This window comes from Vombatus ursinus, unplaced genomic scaffold, assembly GCF_900497805.2.
Source record: "Vombatus ursinus unplaced genomic scaffold, bare-nosed wombat genome assembly UNPS02014820.1, whole genome shotgun sequence".
NCBI classification, from domain to species: Eukaryota; Metazoa; Chordata; class Mammalia; order Diprotodontia; family Vombatidae; genus Vombatus; species Vombatus ursinus.
This window is the reverse complement of record NW_020954598.1, coordinates 14,344,160-14,362,561: the sequence shown is the minus strand read 5'-3', so window position 1 is coordinate 14,362,561 and position 18,402 is coordinate 14,344,160. Positions and strand designations below refer to the sequence as shown.

The window sequence follows — 18,402 nt, the reverse complement described above, 5'->3', positions numbered from 1 at the left end:
AGCGGTGGAAGATCTTTTAGAAGACCTTAAAGGACCTTACCTCCAGAGGGTGGCATATGGCAGGAGTAATATCCTAATCCCCTACACTCATGTACAAGGTAGATGATTAATAAACATTTGTTCACTTGACATAAAAGGTATTGAAACCAAACTGATGAATGACCTATGAGTGTCTCATTTTGTTCCAATATCAAATTTAAAATATCAGGGGACTGGCCTGAGGAAGACCCACTCCAGAACAGTGTTCTAAATGATAAGACTTTTTATAACTTGCCAAGATGGCCATAAAACCAAGATTGCCATCAGGCAAACTTTAAAGAATTTACACAAAACAAATCATAAATGGAGGGCATTCCAGGCAAGAGAAATTGCCTGGATAAAGATGCATAAGCAGGAAAATGGCAGTTGTATTCCAAGAGACAAGAAGGTTTTTGGAATCAAGGAGCAATGAGAAAACAATGAAGCTAAGATACAAATAATTTTCAGAGCACTATACTGGACATGTGGAGTGACAACCGAAAAAAGTGTCAACAGAAGAAAGAAGAAATAAAGCCTTTAGAATGTTTGAAAATATATAATATATATAATCAGAATATATAATCATATATGCTACACAATGAGCTATGATCAGGATAAGGAAGCAGATCTGAGAAGAGAATAGTTCCTTACTCTAGTGAGCAGTGACCCCTTGGACCTGGCAAGAGCCACCCCTCTCTACTTCATCTAGCCATCTCAATTAAATTCAGCAAATATTTACTGAGAGCCCACAGTGTGCAAAGCAAATATTGTCTAAGAATAGATTTTTTTTTCACTAGACCAGTGAATTCAATGCCTCACTATTGGTGGTAGGGAAATTCCCTCCATCAACTGCAAATTAGCCCATCCTCTATAATTTAGAGTCTTGGCAAGCTGCCTAAGGCACTGAGAAATTAAATGATCTACCCAAGTTAACACAGCCAGAAAAAGTGTCAGAGATAGGACTTGGGCCCAGGTCTCAGTGATTCCAATGCTAGTTCTCTGTTCACTACTCCATGTGGCCTCTCAGTAGATTATTGCAATCCTCAGATCCATTTTTAAGAAGACTTAAAAGTAGAAAGAGCATTGGTTTTAGTATCAGAAGTCCTGGATTAGAATCCTAGTTCTGCTACTTAATATTCAAATGACCTTGAGCAAGTCACTTCATCTCCATTGACCATATCTTATCTGTAAAAAGAGGAGACTGAATTTAATCTCTAAGGCTTCTTCCAGCACTCAGTTTTTAAGAATGTAGGACTCGCTCTAGAAAGGGAATTATCATTTATATTAGTACTCTTTGCATCTATGTCACATTAAGGAGGACTTTTAAAAATAGGTACCTTTCTGCATTTAGCTGTCAATCAACAAACAAGCATTTATTAAGCAATTACTACAGTACTTACCAGGCACTGTACTGGGGATATAAAGACAATAATGAAATAATCCCTGCCCTCCAGCAGTTTACATTCTATTAGGGGGCAGTGGGAGGCAATGTTTATAGAAATAAGTATATACAAAATCAAAGCAAGGTAAAATTAGGGAGGTCACTAGCAGCTGTGGGTTAGGTGGATCAGGAAAAGCTTCACATAATGGTACTTGAGAAGCATTTTGAAGGAAATAAAGGATTCTTAGAGGCAAAGGTGAAGAGACAGAGTACATTTTTAGTATAGGAAACAGCCAGCACAAATATAGGTGTATAACTGTGACATGAACATGCGTATTTAAAGCCTGTGTCTAGATCTGAAAGATGTATGTTGAAAGCCCCATAAACTTAATGTCTTTAATTGAAAAGAATGTGTGTCCAGTGAATTAAGAAGGAAACATTTTGGCAAGTGTGCACTTGCTCTGAAGGAGCCTTAGACTAACTGGAGATTAGAAATCTAAGTAGTTTAAATGATACAAATAAGTAGCTGTTTAAAAAGCGATAATTAGTGAGAAATGTGTAGATTCTCATTGCCACTCTAATAACAAAGAGAGCTAAACCCTAACATTTAAAAGCCCTATTTAATGCAATAAGAGACAGCACAGAGTATTTGATAGCTGGCTGATTCAAGTAAGGGAAACCAGGTTCAAATTCTTCTTCTGACATATACCAGCCATATTTCAACGAATGAGCAAGTCGTTTAATCTGTTAATCAACCAACAAACCTATGTGCCAACCTGCTCTGTAACAGGCACTGTGTTAGGCATTACAAATACAAAGATAAAAATAAAATGCCTGCCCTTTACATGGCACAGGAAGAAACATGTGGCTTTGTGGTGCTATATGCAGTTTTCTAAGGCTCTAAACTGCAAAAGAGTTGTCAATCTGCGCTGCCATCATCTACATCAGTTGAGAGAGTTAACAATCCAAGAATTTCTCATGCCAATAAAATCACAGGTATGGACTACACTCCTACCCCACCCCTCCACTTAATGTAATATGGCTGTAAAGAGTACCTAAGGAATTCTCCACTTAAGAATAAAGCTTCTAGATTCAAAAGCAATGGTGGGGGAAAAAATGTGAGAAACAAAATCTTTTATTACTTCCATCTAATTACCCATGGAATAAAATTTTGGGAAACAAAGACTTTTATGTTTGTTTACCCATTTACTATAACCAAATAAAAGTTATATCTTTTCTGAGGAACAATATCCTCTGAAAGGATACCCAGGGATATTTGTGTGCTCTCGAGTGGGTCAGCCCAGAGTTTGCACATTTCAGGTGCACTCTCAGAATAGATTCCACCTCCACGTGGCTGTTGCCTTTGAGGTACTGACTAAACAGATCTCACAGAGAAATTCAGGAGACCTAGGAGGTATTGATGTGCATTTATCGTTTGTGGAGTTTTTAACAATAAATGATCTTACTGTAGGACACTGTACTGAAATTGTCATAGGATCATGGAGTTCAGTGGTCATCACATCTTTCCCCAATGTTTTACAGAAAAGGACACAAGGCCAAAGCTATTTTCAAAATAAGACAATTTAATTTCTAATATAGTAAGTGATAATAGATATTACCCACATGAGCAAAAACTCTTGCAGTGGGTAGGGGAGGTTCTCAATAAATTTTAAAAGTATAAAGGAGTCCTAAGACCAAAAAGTTTGAGACCTGCAGGACTAGAGGGTTTAAAATAGTCACATTTTTTTTTGACAGTTCTACTTCGTCATTATCTTTCTTTCATTTGAAACTGAGAGCTGTATTCAATAATAAGAAACTTAACATGAAAGCAACCAGAAGCAAATATTACAGATGCTTAGCTACTTACACACACACACACACACACACATATACACCTTTGTCATTTATCTGTATTCCCAGAGCTAATGGTACTTTTCAGGGCTCATAGAAAACAATCCAGACTATCCCAAATACTCTTCAGCAGAAAATCAGTTTCTTCAGTTTAACAGTTCCATAGGACTAACCCTATTTAACCCATGATCAGTTTCTTCTGTTATTAGAGAATGTACTTCATGAGCTTTTCTCCCAAAGAACTTTGCTTTTTTGGAACTTGAGAATCATTTCTATTTCAAATGGATCCTTTCTTTGTGAAGTGGGCTACTTGATACATAGTGTTTAGGATTTCATCTGTATAGAGAACTCCCATTGGGGAAAATCCCTTTATCAACAAAGATAAGCACTTGCTCAGCAACTAACAGTCTTAGAGAGTTGCACAGGAGCACTGAAATGGTGACATGTCTAGACATATCACCCAACCAGTATATTTCATAAGCAGGACTCATACGAGGACTTCCTGACAGACATAAAGGTTGGCTTTTTATCTGCTGCACTGTGCACTGCCTCTTTCTAGTTGCATAAATGGAAATCTCCCTCATTAAGAGATGTCAGAATCTTATTTGCAGTCATGTTGCATTAAATGGAGGGCAGGGTTGGAGATCCTACAATTTTCTTCCAAATCTCCTAACAAGAATGGGAATCCCTACCTTCCTTCAAGGTTCAGTTCAAATGCCAACTCCCACAAGCCCTCTGCCTTCCCCCATTGTTAATGCCGTCCCCCAAATTATTGTGTATGCATTTAATATTTACTTGTCCATGAATAAGTTGCTTCTTTCAAGAAGAACATAAGCTCCTTGAGGGCAGGTCCAATTTCAATTGTTGCTCAATTGTCTTTCATTCCATCAGGCCTTATACATAGTTTAATAAACACTTGTTGAATAAAATTAAATACTTCAAAACTTGTGAATATCTACTGTAAAGCTGAACATATTTTTTCAGACTCAAATTTACCAAAATGTTTTAACTCCAAAAATGTGTTGAGTGGCACATATTGGATTGTACAGTGCTTAGATCTTTTCATAACAAAGAGAACTGGGAAAAGTAGATGACTCAGAATTTACTTTGTGTAAATAGCCTGAATGTCTGCTAATTAATTATGTAACTTCAGTATTTAGCCTTTTGATGCCACTCATAGATAGATGATGGCCCAAGGAGAGTGAATAGTCAATAAACTGTGTAGGGTTCACTAGTCTCTGAAAACTCCTTTTTTAAAAAAATAACTTCTTTTTAAAAAATAGTTCAGCATTCCCTTTCTGTTTAAAGTAAAATGGGAAAGTTCGGAGAGTTTAATAAGGTTAACTGAAGGCTGGTACATTTTTCAGGATAACTGAATGTTAGGAGATCTAGAACAGAGATCTTAATCTGAGGCCCATGGATAGATTTCAGGAAATTGTGAATTTGTTTAAAATTTTTTGATAATTGCATTTCAATATAATTGGGTTCCTTTGCAATCCTATGCATCTTGGGCTACTTAAAATTGATATATAACATTTGAAAACATTTAAAAACATCACTTTGAGGAAGGGTGTATAGGCTTCGATGACCAAAGGGATCCATGACCCAAAAAAGGTTAAGAACCTCTGATCAAGAGCAAGGTGTCCTCTCCTCCCCCATGCTAGGTGAACCCCCTGCAGTAGATTTATGGAAGGATGTGGACAAGAGCCGCAGGGTCTTGGCGGGGATGGGTGGATTGTGAACTGTACATATGCGTCATTGGAGGCAGAACCCACATTTGGGCAGTTCCTGAAAACCACCTCCTAAGCAATAGAGAGATTGTGCTCTCCATCAGTAGAAGGAGAAGCCACAATGATGAAATCACAAATACTTGAAATACTGAAGTCATTCTTACTTTTCTGGGACACAAAATTTGGAATAATCAGAAATGCCTCTTTCACAATCACTTGTGGCAAGGTATTCTGCCTTTTCTTGTTTGAGGATCTGAGTATTATTGCAGCCAAGGAACCAATATGTTCCTGAAGTAGAGCAAAGGAAATGTGTTCTCTCAATAGCTAATGAACACATTGAACATTTTCCTTATTTTGCTTTTGTAAACATTCCAACACATTGGTTTATGAGAACTGTACCTTCATTCAGAATGTATTTGGTCCAGATATTTGATTTCATTGCGGTAGGAAATCTCCATGGAAATTTGCAACTATCCTGCAAATTTGAATCTTAAGGAGTTGCCTGGAGGCACTGAGATGATAAGTGACTCACCCAGGGTTAGAGGCAGCATGTGTCACAGGTGAAACTGGAACCAAGGTCTTGACTCTAAGATTGGCTCTCTAGGTATAATGGCTTTCTAGCTGTGATGATGATAACAAGCATTTATATAGCTTAGCACAGTGCCTGGCACACAGTACGCACTTGATAAATGTTTACTAATATAATGCATTAAGGTTTGTGAAACACTTTACACATGATTGTATTTGATCTTCATAATAATAATCATAATAGCTAACATTTATATAGTGCTTACTATGTTCCAGGCAGAGTGCTAAGCATTTTACAATGATCTCATTTGATCCTCACAACAACCCTGGGAGGTGTTATTTTTATCCCCATTTTAGAGTTGGGGAAACAGGTACAGAGAGGTTAAGTGTCTTGTCCAGTATCACACAGCTAATGTCAAACTCAGGTCTTCCTGACTCCAAGTTCCATATTCTACTTATTCCATCCCCTTGCTGCCTTTATGCTGTGTTGCCTTTCTATTAGTGCATCTTTTGTATAATAGGCAGCATGACACAGCTCCAAAAATCTTTTCTCAGGAATCTTTTTTTATTTTCTGATACTTCCTAACACTTTTAGACTTTTTTCTTCGAACCAAATCAATTTAATTTAAGCATCTAAGGTCTTTCTCCAACTCTAAAATGCAATGGTCTTGGGAGATTCATGGAAAGGTTCATTTTGTTATACAGCTAAAGTATTGATTTAAAATTGAATCTGAAGAAAGTCTGGAAATGACAAACTATAGCTTTCCACAACATCACTATTGGGGTCAGCCTTATGGTGCATAACTTTAAAGAGATTAAATCAAGAATGAAAGGAAGATACCAAATTCTCTGCCTATCAGCTTAGGGTATAGTCTATAAATATTCTCTTTACATCCTTGTTCTACTAGCTGTGTGCCTTTGGGAAAATCACAACTTCTCTTGGCCTCACTTTCCTCATATATAAAATTTGGGGGCTTAATTAAGAAATCTCTAAGGACCCTCTCAGTTTAAGACACATACACACACACACACACAGAAAGAGACTGAGAGAGAAAAAGAGACAGAGAGAGAAGGAAAGAAAGAAGGAAAGGAAGGAAGGAAGGAAGAATGAAAGAAAAAGAAAGAGAAATGAAGGAAGGAAGGAAAGAATTTCCTTGAGTATGTAACAGATCATGAAATCACAGAATCTCAGAACTCTAAGGGACCTTGGTGGTCCCATAGAACAACTCCTTCTCAATGCATGAACACAACTGATTTGAAAAATCTGAAAAAAAAAATGATTTGAAAAAGATTCTTGGAACAGCATCTCTTGTGTCATTCTGCTTCTCTATCACATAAAAGATACACTAATGCAAAGGTGGTGGTGGTGGTTGTTGTTGCTGTTGTTGGAATAAATAGAATATGGGACTTGGAGTCAGGAAGACCTGAATTTGAATCCTGTTTCAAACACTAGCTGTGTGACCCTATACAAGACACTTAACCTCTCTGCACCTCAATTTCCCCAACTGTAAAATGGGGATAAAAATAACACCTCCCAGGGTTGTTGTGAGGACCAAATGAGATCATTGTAAAGTACTTAGCACAGTGCCTGACACATAGTAAGCACTATATAAATGTTAGCTATTATGATGATGAGCTTCAAATGCAGTAATATATGTAAAGTGTTTTGCAAATCTTAAGGCATTCTATCAGTCAGTCAGTCAGTAAATAGTCACAGAGTCATTGCTGAAACACCTTTACTGAAAGGGCTCAGTATGTTAGCAAGGCAGTCCATTGCACTGTTGAATGACTCATTATTAGGACAGTCTTCCTTGTGTTGAATAGAAATGTTTCCCTGTAACTTCTATCTACTCATCCTAGTTTTTTCCCCTTGGAGTGAAATTGAACAGGTCTAATCCCTCTTCCATGTGGATTATACCATAGATTTAGAGCTGGAAGGGATCTTTGAGACCATCAAGGTGGCCCAAGCATCTTCCTTTACTGGTGTAAAATTTGAAGCACAAAGATGCTAATTGACTTGCCCAGGATCACCCAGTTAGTAGATAGATGTCTAAAGTGCGATTTGTGGTTTTACTGATCCCAAATTCAGGGCCCTAATCCAACACACCAGGCTGCCATGGCAGCTTTTAAACATTTGAAGAAAGAAATCATTCCCCACCCCCCAAATCATATCTTTTAAAATGACTATATATTAAACTATGCTTGGTATACATCATTTGTAAATTTAAGGGAAAACTTTATTACAAAATATAGCATGGATTAGCACTGAAATGTAAGGAGAAAGGAAAAGATATCAGCAGAAAGTGAGGAAGAGTGGACACATCAACAGGAAAAATTCATCCTTAACATACACCACCAGGCATTTACACGTGTGCATATGACAGGAGATAGCCAAAGGCCTCTACTAATTTATCTAAATATGTTTTTAGCTACAGTTACCTATTGTGTACCTGAAACTTGTAGTAAAGAAATATTATTTGAACTGACTTTTGTTTTACTATTGTTGTAGCTACAAAGAGACAGGTGAATAAACAACTGGTTGAAAGCTAAGGGATGTGTTTGTACTTACCTACAGTTCTGACCTAACAAGCTGGTGCCAAAACAGATTTAATCCTTTTTCTAAACTGTGATAGTCTTCTGATCCTCGCTGTAAAATACCTTTGATCTAGTTTGCCACCAGTGGGTGGCAAAAAGGGAGATCTGAAAGGGAACAAAAGCTAGGAATTGAGGAAATGTACTATTTTCAAGCTTCAAATGAGACATTTTAAAATGCTCCACTCAACTTTTGTAGAGAGATCAAATGCAGTTCTAGGAATGTGGGGTAGGAAGAGAAAACCACAACAAAATAAAATTAAATATTTTAGACACCAACAGATAAGAAGATTTGAGGGTCTCCTGTCTAATGACACATCTGATAATCTATCATGAGATAAGGAAACTCAGCTCAGTTCAAATATATTCCCAGTTAAAATTATATTTATATACATAACCCCAAAGTGATGAGGTGGCAATGGAAGTTTTTTTTTTCTCTCCTTCTTTTCTTGGGTCCTTGAAATATCAATGATAACAATTCATAATTAATGCAATCCTCACAACCATTTTATGATGTAGGTAGTACAACTATTATCGTCACTTTACAGAAGGGAAAACTGAGACACAAAGAAGTGAAATTACTTACCTTAGACCACATAAGTGGTAGGACTAGGACTAAATACTAGTCTTCTGATTCCAAACCTAAGCTACTATGTCAGGATTTTTTTTTTCTAAGTAGAATAATGTGGATAGGAAAAGACCACTCTACTAATAACATTGCTACTATTCATATTATTCAGTTCATTTTATTCCATGAGCCAACAGAAGGCAGACATACAACAATTATGATTAGTTGTTTGTCTTTTCCTGCTTGGCGGATATGTTAACTAAAGGCATGCCCCAAAGAGAAGTCAAAGAATCAGTTTCTAAATTAAGTTGGCATCACTTTTAATACAAAGTTTCAGAGGACAATCTCTTTTCATCATAGAATTTTTTATTTTCAGAGCTGAAAGGGATCCAGGAACATCTATTCCAAACACCTTTTTTTATAGGCAAAGAAATTAAGGTCTAAATTAGTGTGGTTGTATGAATTGTCCGTGGTCAAATCAAGATGCACATATTAAGTGTCTACAGTGGGCCTGGCCCTATGCTGAGCATTAGGGATTCAAAGAAAGGGGGAAAAAAATAGTTCCTGACTTAAAAAAACTCAGAATCTAATTGTGGAGACCACATGCAAACAACTATGTATAAACAAAGCGTTTACAGGATAAATTAGAAGTAATCCATGTAGACAAAGTACTGGCATTAACAGGGGACTAGTAAAAGTTTCTTGTAGAAAGTGGGATTTTATCAGATACCTGAAGGAGGCCAGGAGACAGATGAGGCAGGAGAAAGTTTCAGGCAGAGTTGGTAGATGGAGTGTCACATGAGAGGAATACAACTAGTCATGCAATTAGTAAGTAATACAGCTAAGGACTGAAAAGGTGTTTTTAACACTGTAGGTGTAATAAATGTTTATTGAATTCGATTATTACAAATTGTTATATTGCATATATAACAAATTGTCACATATACATTGTTCCAAAAAGGAAAAACAAATTACTCTATTGCATGAATGCTAGACCAGCAAAGGCCAGTACTTCTAGAAGGCAGGATCTGTTATTTACAAGTAAACTGATCCAATGAAGCACTTTGACCTTACTTAGGTCCTCTATTTAAACAAAGTTTGGTTCTCTATGCAGTGAGTCAGTTCGTGCAAAAGCTCATTTGCCCAGCCATGTTAGTAAATGCCACCTTTATGTTATTTGCCTTTATTTTTGCATTATAAACCAATCTACCAGAAACAGCTGTTCAAAGAGAAGGAGGATACCAGGTGTGATCCAGAATTTATAAGGAGGGAGAAGGTAGGGAAGAAGGAAGATATCTTCTAAATAGTTAGTCTAACCAAATTAACATACCATATATACCAATTATCCAGCATCACATAAAGTGAAATATAGCATAATTTAACTCATTTTACAGAGATTGTCAGTTGCCATGGAAATCAATAAGCAAAATTCCAGGCACATTTTAACACCTGTGTTATCCTGGGGCTAAGCCTAGGGGGCAAGTTAAATAGTTTTATTATACATGTTAGAAAAACAACCTAAGCTTTCACAGAAAATGAAGTCAGTCCCAAAACATTCTCTAGCTGGCAAGTGCTAAGTCACAGCAACAAAGATAAGAATAAGGAACATGAAGAGGTCAGTCTGCTCTCTATTATAAATTGCTCTAAACTCCAGTCCTACCTAAAGACCAAAAACAATAGTTTTAGGAATAGCCTCTTAAATCGGGTGCAAAGGGGTAGATTCAATCTTCTGAGAAGAATAAGAGCAAAGGGGAGAACCCAAACAACTGACTGGATTTTTCTCATCCAACTCAAGGTACTCACCTTCTCAAGTCAGCCACTCCTTGTTAACAGATTATTGCGGGTATAACTCAACTCTAATTAATTTTAGCCTTTTTAAAAGATGCATTTTTATTTGAACTAATCTTAAAAGAATGTGTAGATAAAATTTCTCCCCCAATACTGGCACAGATCTTACTGAACTCCCAGGGAGACTTCATTCAGGTAGGGATGGGAAAAGGAAGGTGGGACTCCAAAAACAAACAGATAACAAATTATAGATCTAGAGATGTGCAAACTGCTTTTGTATCACAATTTACAAGTTACCAACATTGTTGCCTCCTGAGCCCCCTATCCTATAACAACAACAACAACAACAATAATCTGGATTACGGAATTGCTCCTTTTATAGAGCAGGGCTTCCTTAACAGAGGAAAATAACTCCCTATAACAATTATACAATATGGGACTGTTAAAAAAAAAAACCAAGTAGAGTCCTAAAAACACGTCGCTGAACTGAGCAGAAAGATGAACGTTTGTCTCTTATATAAACTGCTTGTCATCTTCACCACTCCAGTTTCTAGACCCTGATTCGAGCTTACTGCTTTTTCACTTACTCAGAACTCAGCTTCTTTCAGCGATCTCTGCACTCGCATTACCTGTGGTTATTGCGTGTTGTTCTTCTGATTCTGCTCATGTTACTCTTCATCAGTTCATACACAACTTTTCCCCTGTTTCTGTGAATTTCTTGTATTTGTCATACAAGTCATTTTCAAGAGGCTTTCACTGAAAACAATAGGATTTTCTGGCGCTGGGAAGTATACCATATATACACCTAATGGATCAAAGTTCCAGTGTTCTATTTCTTTCCAACTCAAATGTCATAATTTTTGCCATTCCAAATGTTTTTAGTGATTGATTGCTGCTGTCACAGTAAACTCAGTAAAAATTATAAAACCCAAACTTTAAAAAAATTTCTCTTTCACTTAGAATTTTTTTTCTGTGCCCCTGACACCCTGACTTTATTGTATGGAATTTCACAATGACTTTTAATAAATACAACTTGCATTTTATTACAGGAAGGGTTTAGGATTGTCACTACCTTAAAATTTTCTTCCAAAGTCATGGTCTAAAATAAGTCTACACAGGGGAAGGAGGCAAGAAGGAAAAAAAGAAAATATATATATTTCAAAAGTCTTCTCCTATTTCCAGTATTGTCTTGGTTTTACAAGCATCTTCTTTTATTATAATCATCAAAAATGAAAAGTACAGGGAAAAAAAATGCATTCCAGCAACTCAAACAGCTAACAGTTTAACTAGTTTGTTCAAACCTATAGTTTATTTTGATCAACAAGGAAGAATAGAGAAAAGAGCATTGCATTACAAAGTTGATCACTCCATTGCCAGGTTTTTGTCCTAAAGAAAATATGAAAAGACAAGAAGGGGTAGAGGGGAAAAGAGATACACAACTATTAACAGCTACTTTATTTGAAATAACAATAACAACAATGGAAACTTCTATGTCCAACAATTAGAACATGAATGAGTAAATGATGGTATATTCATGTAATGGAGAGCCTAGAGTGCTGTAAAATGGTAAATGCAAACGCTATGAGTAAATAAGTAAAGGTATATATGAAGTCAAGTAAAGTGAGAAAAAGAGCTAGAATAACATACATCTTGACTGCAATTTTTTTTAATATTAAAGGTAATCGATTGATAATGGTTATTAAGTTCATAATTTAAATTTTAAAAAAAAAACCTGGAATTTGGAAATGAGGAGACCTAGGTTCTAATCCTGGCTTTCCCACTAACTCAAAGTGTGTCTTTAGGCAAATAACTTAATTCCTCTGAGTTTCAGTTTCCTTGTGTATAAAAAGAGCTGGAGGGGAAGTAATCGCTAAGGTACCTTCCAACTCTGAAATTTTTCTGTATTCAGAAAAATTTAGTATTCATTTTCCACCAAACAATAATGTTGAACAATTATACAATTGTTGCATTATTCTTATACTTTGAACAATAATTGGCAAAGAGTAAAAACTTCGCTTGACAGTAAATGCACTAAAACAAGAAACTTAAAATATGTTGTATTGCTCACAGTACTTACTTTACTTCTGACCAGAATGGGGAACTGCCTTGTTAAAGTTTAAAGGAAATAGCGATCCTTAGGAAATAAAACAGAAATAAATTCATTTAACCTTTGTAAAGTTGCAAACTTACCATTCTCCAAGTCATCCTTTGAGTTGTTCCCAGGAGTAGAAACTGCCAAAAGGATCCAGAGAAACACTGCTTGGATTAGTAGTCTCCATCCCTGCTTCCAATAACCTCCTTCCATGGGGACAACAGCTCCTGCACTCAATATGGAATGAGCCTGGGGAATCAGGTGTAGATGAGAAAATCCCCACCCCCTTGTTCTGTTTAGGGACTGGGGTTGAACCACCAAGCAAGTTTCCCCCTTCCTCTGCCCAAAATGGGGATGATAGAAAATGTGGCTGCTGCCCCCCTTCTCTTCTTAAAGGAACTTGCAATAGCAAATCACTTCTCCTGGGACAATCACATCTACCCTGAATAATTTCAGGGTCTTAAATTCCTACCAACCTTTCTTGCTATAATGGTGTCTCTAAGAGGTATTTATAGTAAGTGGTTTACCAGTGGAAGGAAAGGGATGAGCATTGGACCTTCACGTGGTTAACTTATAACGTTTCTTGAATGAGATTAAGGACAGATGTCCATTTTTTAAAATAATTTTTGTGGCTCATATGGTATTTTCACCAGATTCATTATTAGAACATGTATCATTTGAGGGCGGACCACAGATGTTTTGCTTCCTTCATTTTTCATTGTATAATATACATATATATAATATATAATATACATATAAAATATAATAATATAATATAACCACCAGAGTGGTTAGGACTATTTCCTATTTGTCATTGAGTCCCCCAGACCTACCTAGCACAGGCGTGTTGGTACACAGCAGGCTTGTTGATGAAATAACTCACATTAACATACTACATTAAGGTTTGCAAAGCACTTTCCTCCCAGCAACCCTTGCTTTTATACTCACACTGATAATATGAGGGAGCTGATTTAAACCCAGGTTTTATTTCAAGTCCAACACTCTAGCCAACAATGTCTTTCAAGGTCACAAAGCTAGTAAGAAGAGTGTTGTGAAAAGAGTACAGGATGATGGGGAGTCTGAAAACATGGATTCAAAGCCTGGGCCTGCCCTTTATTAGCTATCACTTCACCTTTTTAAACTTCAGTTTCCTGAGTTGTAAAAAGGAAGGGGTTGGATTTTGTGATTGCTCTAATTTTGAGCGGCAGACCTGGACTCTTCTTTCCATTATCTGGCTGTTGCATTTGATAATAAAAGGTAGGGAAAAGCTAGATATGGTCTAACATGGTATATACAGGATTGGCAGAAAAATAACTTTTGTTGTTTACAAATCCAAATTACATAAAGCCTTGAGTTGAAAGGGACCTTCATCCTACTTAAATCATCCTACTCAAGCCACCTGATTAAAGGAAGGTGATGTATTATTTCCAGTTTATATTGGTTCACAGAAAAGTACATTAATGGCATCTGGAATCTGTAAAGTAAAGCCTATAGGAAGGCAAAAGTAATTATGTGCCTGCTATGTACTAGGCACTGTACTAAGTGATTTACAAACATTTCACTTGAGATAATAGAGTGGATAAGTCCCAGACTTGGTAGCAAGAAGACCTGTGCTCTTGAGTTCAGATACCAGTTATGTGAACCTGGGTAAAACAATGAGCCTCAAATATCTTCATCTGTTAAATGAGGATAATAACCCCTACCTGAAAGGGCTGTGAAGATGAAATGAAATAAGGCACTTTGAAAACCTCACTATATAAATGTGAGTTGCTATTATTAATGCTAACCAAAATTGTGAAGATAAGCACAACTTTAAATCACTTTTCAAAAGTCCCTTTTAACTCAGTAGCAAAGTACTCAAACAATTAAGTTCTGACACAACTCTTTACTGACTTGCAATGCTATTCTACTGAGTGCAAAACACAGCATAGCTTTTAAAAATGATATAACAATAATCCCAAGTTCCCTTTCCTACTTTGTTGATTTGCTATAAAAAACGACAAGCAATAGTTTTAGGAAATCTCCATTTCCATTTCTGCATTGTATCTGGTTCAAATTCAATGTTTACACAAGTACCACAATTTATACATTGCAATTTAGAATAGACAAAAGTAGGTGTTTCTTTAGGGAAGGGCATTTTAGTTAAGTATATCTGTTTCATTTCTATGGAAGTCAGGAACAGACAATTATTTCTAGTAAGTCAAGGTAACACAGCTAATGACTAGACAAAAGAAAACCTGAGGATGCTCTGGATAACCCTTAAATGGTCCTTAAGAAAAAATGAGACAATTAAATTCACTATTTATTAACTATCTACCCTACACAAGTTGAGAGGTTGTGGATGAGAAGCATTGTAACATTTTGCAAAACATCAGTTTTGGAGGCAGGAAGTCCTAGTTTGAAGTTTCATTTCTGACACTGGCTATTTGACCTTGGAGTCATTCAACTTTTCATTGGTTGTCGAGGGGATTTCCTCACTACACAGATGAAATCAGAGGTTAGGACAAAATATATACGGCAATAAACTAGATGATGAGAACAGCAAAATATATTTACTTATGTGTTCAATGTTGCAACCCCTCAGTAGAATGATGCTAGGTCTGGTTTACTTTTGTTATTCCCAGTTCCTAGGTCTGTACAGATGCTTGATGCTTGTTGAATTTAACAATCCTTGCTTTAAGTAACATGTGTAATTTTATAAGGGAGTATGATGTGGGCAAAGGAGTGATCAACCCTATACTATGGGAAAACTTGAGGAGGGGTGAGGGAAAAATCATAAGGATTCATTGAAGAGCTGATACTTAAGTTGTGAAGCAGAAATGAAGAAATAAATTCATGGACGTGTGGCAAATGCATGTTCAGTCCAGGAAACAACTAGTTCATAGAACACTCCAGTGTGTGAAGGGAAATAAACATGAAATCGGTATGGAAGCATTTGTTGGAGCTAGATTGTGAAGGCCCATAAATGGCAGGGTAAGGAGTTCATATCTTAGGGAATCCAATGGAATCTTTTCAGAAGGGAAGTAATAGTCAGGTGACTTAAGATTATTTTGCCACTGATAACTCCAAAGGACTCCTGATGAAAAATGCTATGCACCAGAGCTTATAAAACTCTTCAGTGCAAACTGAAGCATGTTTTTCTACTTTTTCTTTTTTTTTGGCAAGTGTTAAATTTAATACGGGAAATGTTTTCCATTACTTCATATATATAATGGGTATCATACTGCTTGCCTTCTCAATGGGTGGGGTAGGAGCTGGAGAAAGAGAATTTGGAACTCAAAATTTAAAAAAAAAAAATGAATGCCTAATAGATGCAAAATACTTACCTGGAGCAAAAAAAAAAAAAATTCTGCTTCATTTGAATAGATCGGGAAGGAAATGGGTTCAGTTCCAAGAATGCAGTTAGAAGACTATTACAGTAGTCCAGCAAGGGTGATGAAAGTGGATAGAGCACCGGTCCTGGAATCAGGAGGACCTGAATTCAAATCCAGCCTCAGACACATAATACTTCCTAGCTGTGTGACTCTGGGCAAGTCACTTAACCACAACTGCCTCACTTAAAAAAAAAAAGTGACAGAGGTCTGAAATGGAGTTGTGGCCATGTGAGAGGAGAAAAGGTGAACGTGAAAGATTCTGTGGAAGTAGAATTGAGAGGCTTACAATCTGATAAAATGTTAAGGGTCAACTACAGAGAACAATTAAAGATGATTCTAAGTTTTCAAGCCCAAGTGAGTGGGAGGACACTGGTCCCATCAAAATCTACTCTTCAAGACCAGATACTTGGTTTTTAGTTTTCTGGGATTCTTTCGGAAAGGACATTTGTTTTACTTCCACAGGCAAAAGTGAAAGCTAGGATATCTACACCACCTTCTTTTTCTCAATTCTTTAACATTTTTATTTAAAGTTTTGAGTTCTAAACTCTATCCCTCCCCAAGATGGTAAACAATCGGATACAGGTTATACATGTGCAATCATGTAAAACATTTCCATATTAGTCATTTTGTACAAGACTCAAATAAAAGAAAAAAATGAAAGAAAGTGAAAAATTGTACGTTTCAGTCTGTATTCAATCAATATCAGCTCCTTCTCTGGAGGCAGATAGTATGCTTCATCATTAGTCCTTTGGGATTGTCCTGAATCATTGTGTTGCTGAGAATTAGCTAATTGTTTTTAAGGTGGATATCCCTAAAGCAGCAAAAACAAAAACAAAAACAAAAAAACCCACCCCAAATCATGGTAAATATAAACCTCTACAATTCAGTCAAAAAATTTATGCAAGGAAATAAGTTTATAAACAAATACTTAAGAGATATGGTCACTGCAAGTTAGAAGATCTGGGTTCTGGTCTCAGCTCTATTTTAACAAGTGGGGTAACTGTGGTCAAGTTACTTTGGCCCTCTGGGTTTGCATACTCACGTTGAAATAAGGAGGAGTCAGACTAAATGAATGAATGAAGTTCTTTCAAACTCGAAAATTCTATGATCTATAAAGTCTCTTCCTACTTAGTATTTCCTTTCCTTGCTCTAAATCACTATTCATTGGAGAAATGCCAATCAAAACAACTCTGGAGTACCACATCACACCTATCAGATTGGCTAACATGACAAAGCAGGAAAATGATAAATGCTGGAGAAGATGTGGTAAAATTGGAACACTAATGCATTGTTGGTAGAGTTGTGAAATGATCCAACCATTCTGGAGAGCATTTTGGAACTATGCCCAAAGGGGTATAAAAATGTGCATACACTTTGACCCAGCAATAACACTTCTAGGGCTATATCCCAAAGAGATCATAAAAAATGGGAAAAGGACCCACATGTACAAAAATATTTATAGCAGCTCTTTTTGTGATGGCAAAGAATTGGAAATTGAGGGGATGTCCATTAGTTGGGGAATGGTTAACAAGTTGTGGTATATGAATGTAATGGAATACTGTTGTGCTATAAGAAACGATGGGGGCAGCTAGGTGATGCAGTGGATAGAGCACTGCCCTGGAGTCAGGAGGACCTGAATTCAAATCCAATCTCAGACCAGACACTTGACCCTTACTAGCTATGTAACCCTGGGCAAGTCACTTAACCCCAATTGCCTCACCAAAAAAACAAATAACAAAAAACAAAACAAAACAAAACAAGAAATGATGAGCAGGCAGACTTCAGAAAAACCTGGAAAGACTTATATGAACTGATGCTGAGTGAAGTGAGCAGAACCAGGAGAACAATGTACACAGTAACAGCCACAATGTGCAAAGACTAACTTTGACAGATTCATCTCTTCTTAGTAATGCAAGGATCCAAGACAACTCCAAAGGACTCATGATGGAAAATGCTGTCCACATCATAAAAAAAACTTTTGAGTCTGAATGCAGATCGAAACACATTATTTGATCTCTTTTTTTTCTTTGTTTCTTCTTTCATATGGTTTCTCCCATTGATCCTAATTCTTCTTTACAACAGGACTAATGTGAAAATAGGTTCAATATGAATGTTTATGTATATAACAGACTGCATGCTGACTTGGGGTGGGGGAAGGGGAGAGATGGGGAGAAAATTTGGAATTCAAAATCTTATGGAAGTGAATATTGAAAGCTAAAAAGAAATAAATTTAAAAAATTTTTATGTTTAAAGGGGGAGGAAAGTATATTTTGGGCAATATTAACTAGAAAAATTCAATCTGGGTGGCAAATTTTATTTTAAAAAAATAAAGTTTTATAAATATCTTTCACATTTATTCTGATTTAAACAAACCTTTCTGAGACTGATAAAATCTATAAACACAATTCTTGATAAAAGCCAACAAGTCTATAAAGTCTTTCAGATACATTTTCATAGTGTAATTTTAGATTTTTAAATGT

General features: G+C 36.4%; 1 protein-coding gene across 1 annotated transcript in view; it reads right to left on the bottom strand.

Moving 5' to 3' along the window:
* The window catches only part of PKD1L1 (polycystin 1 like 1, transient receptor potential channel interacting), a 172,095-nt gene extending 159,334 nt beyond the window's left edge, over positions 1-12,761 (bottom strand). The window contains exons 1-3 of the mRNA XM_027837267.1: positions 12,647-12,761; positions 5,145-5,268; positions 2,666-2,774 (exon numbers count right to left, since the gene is read on the bottom strand). Coding sequence (XP_027693068.1) covers positions 2,666-2,774; positions 5,145-5,268; positions 12,647-12,761 — 348 coding nt within the window. The remainder of the gene's footprint in view (positions 1-2,665; positions 2,775-5,144; positions 5,269-12,646) is intronic.
* Positions 12,762-18,402: the final 5,641 nt, after the last annotated feature.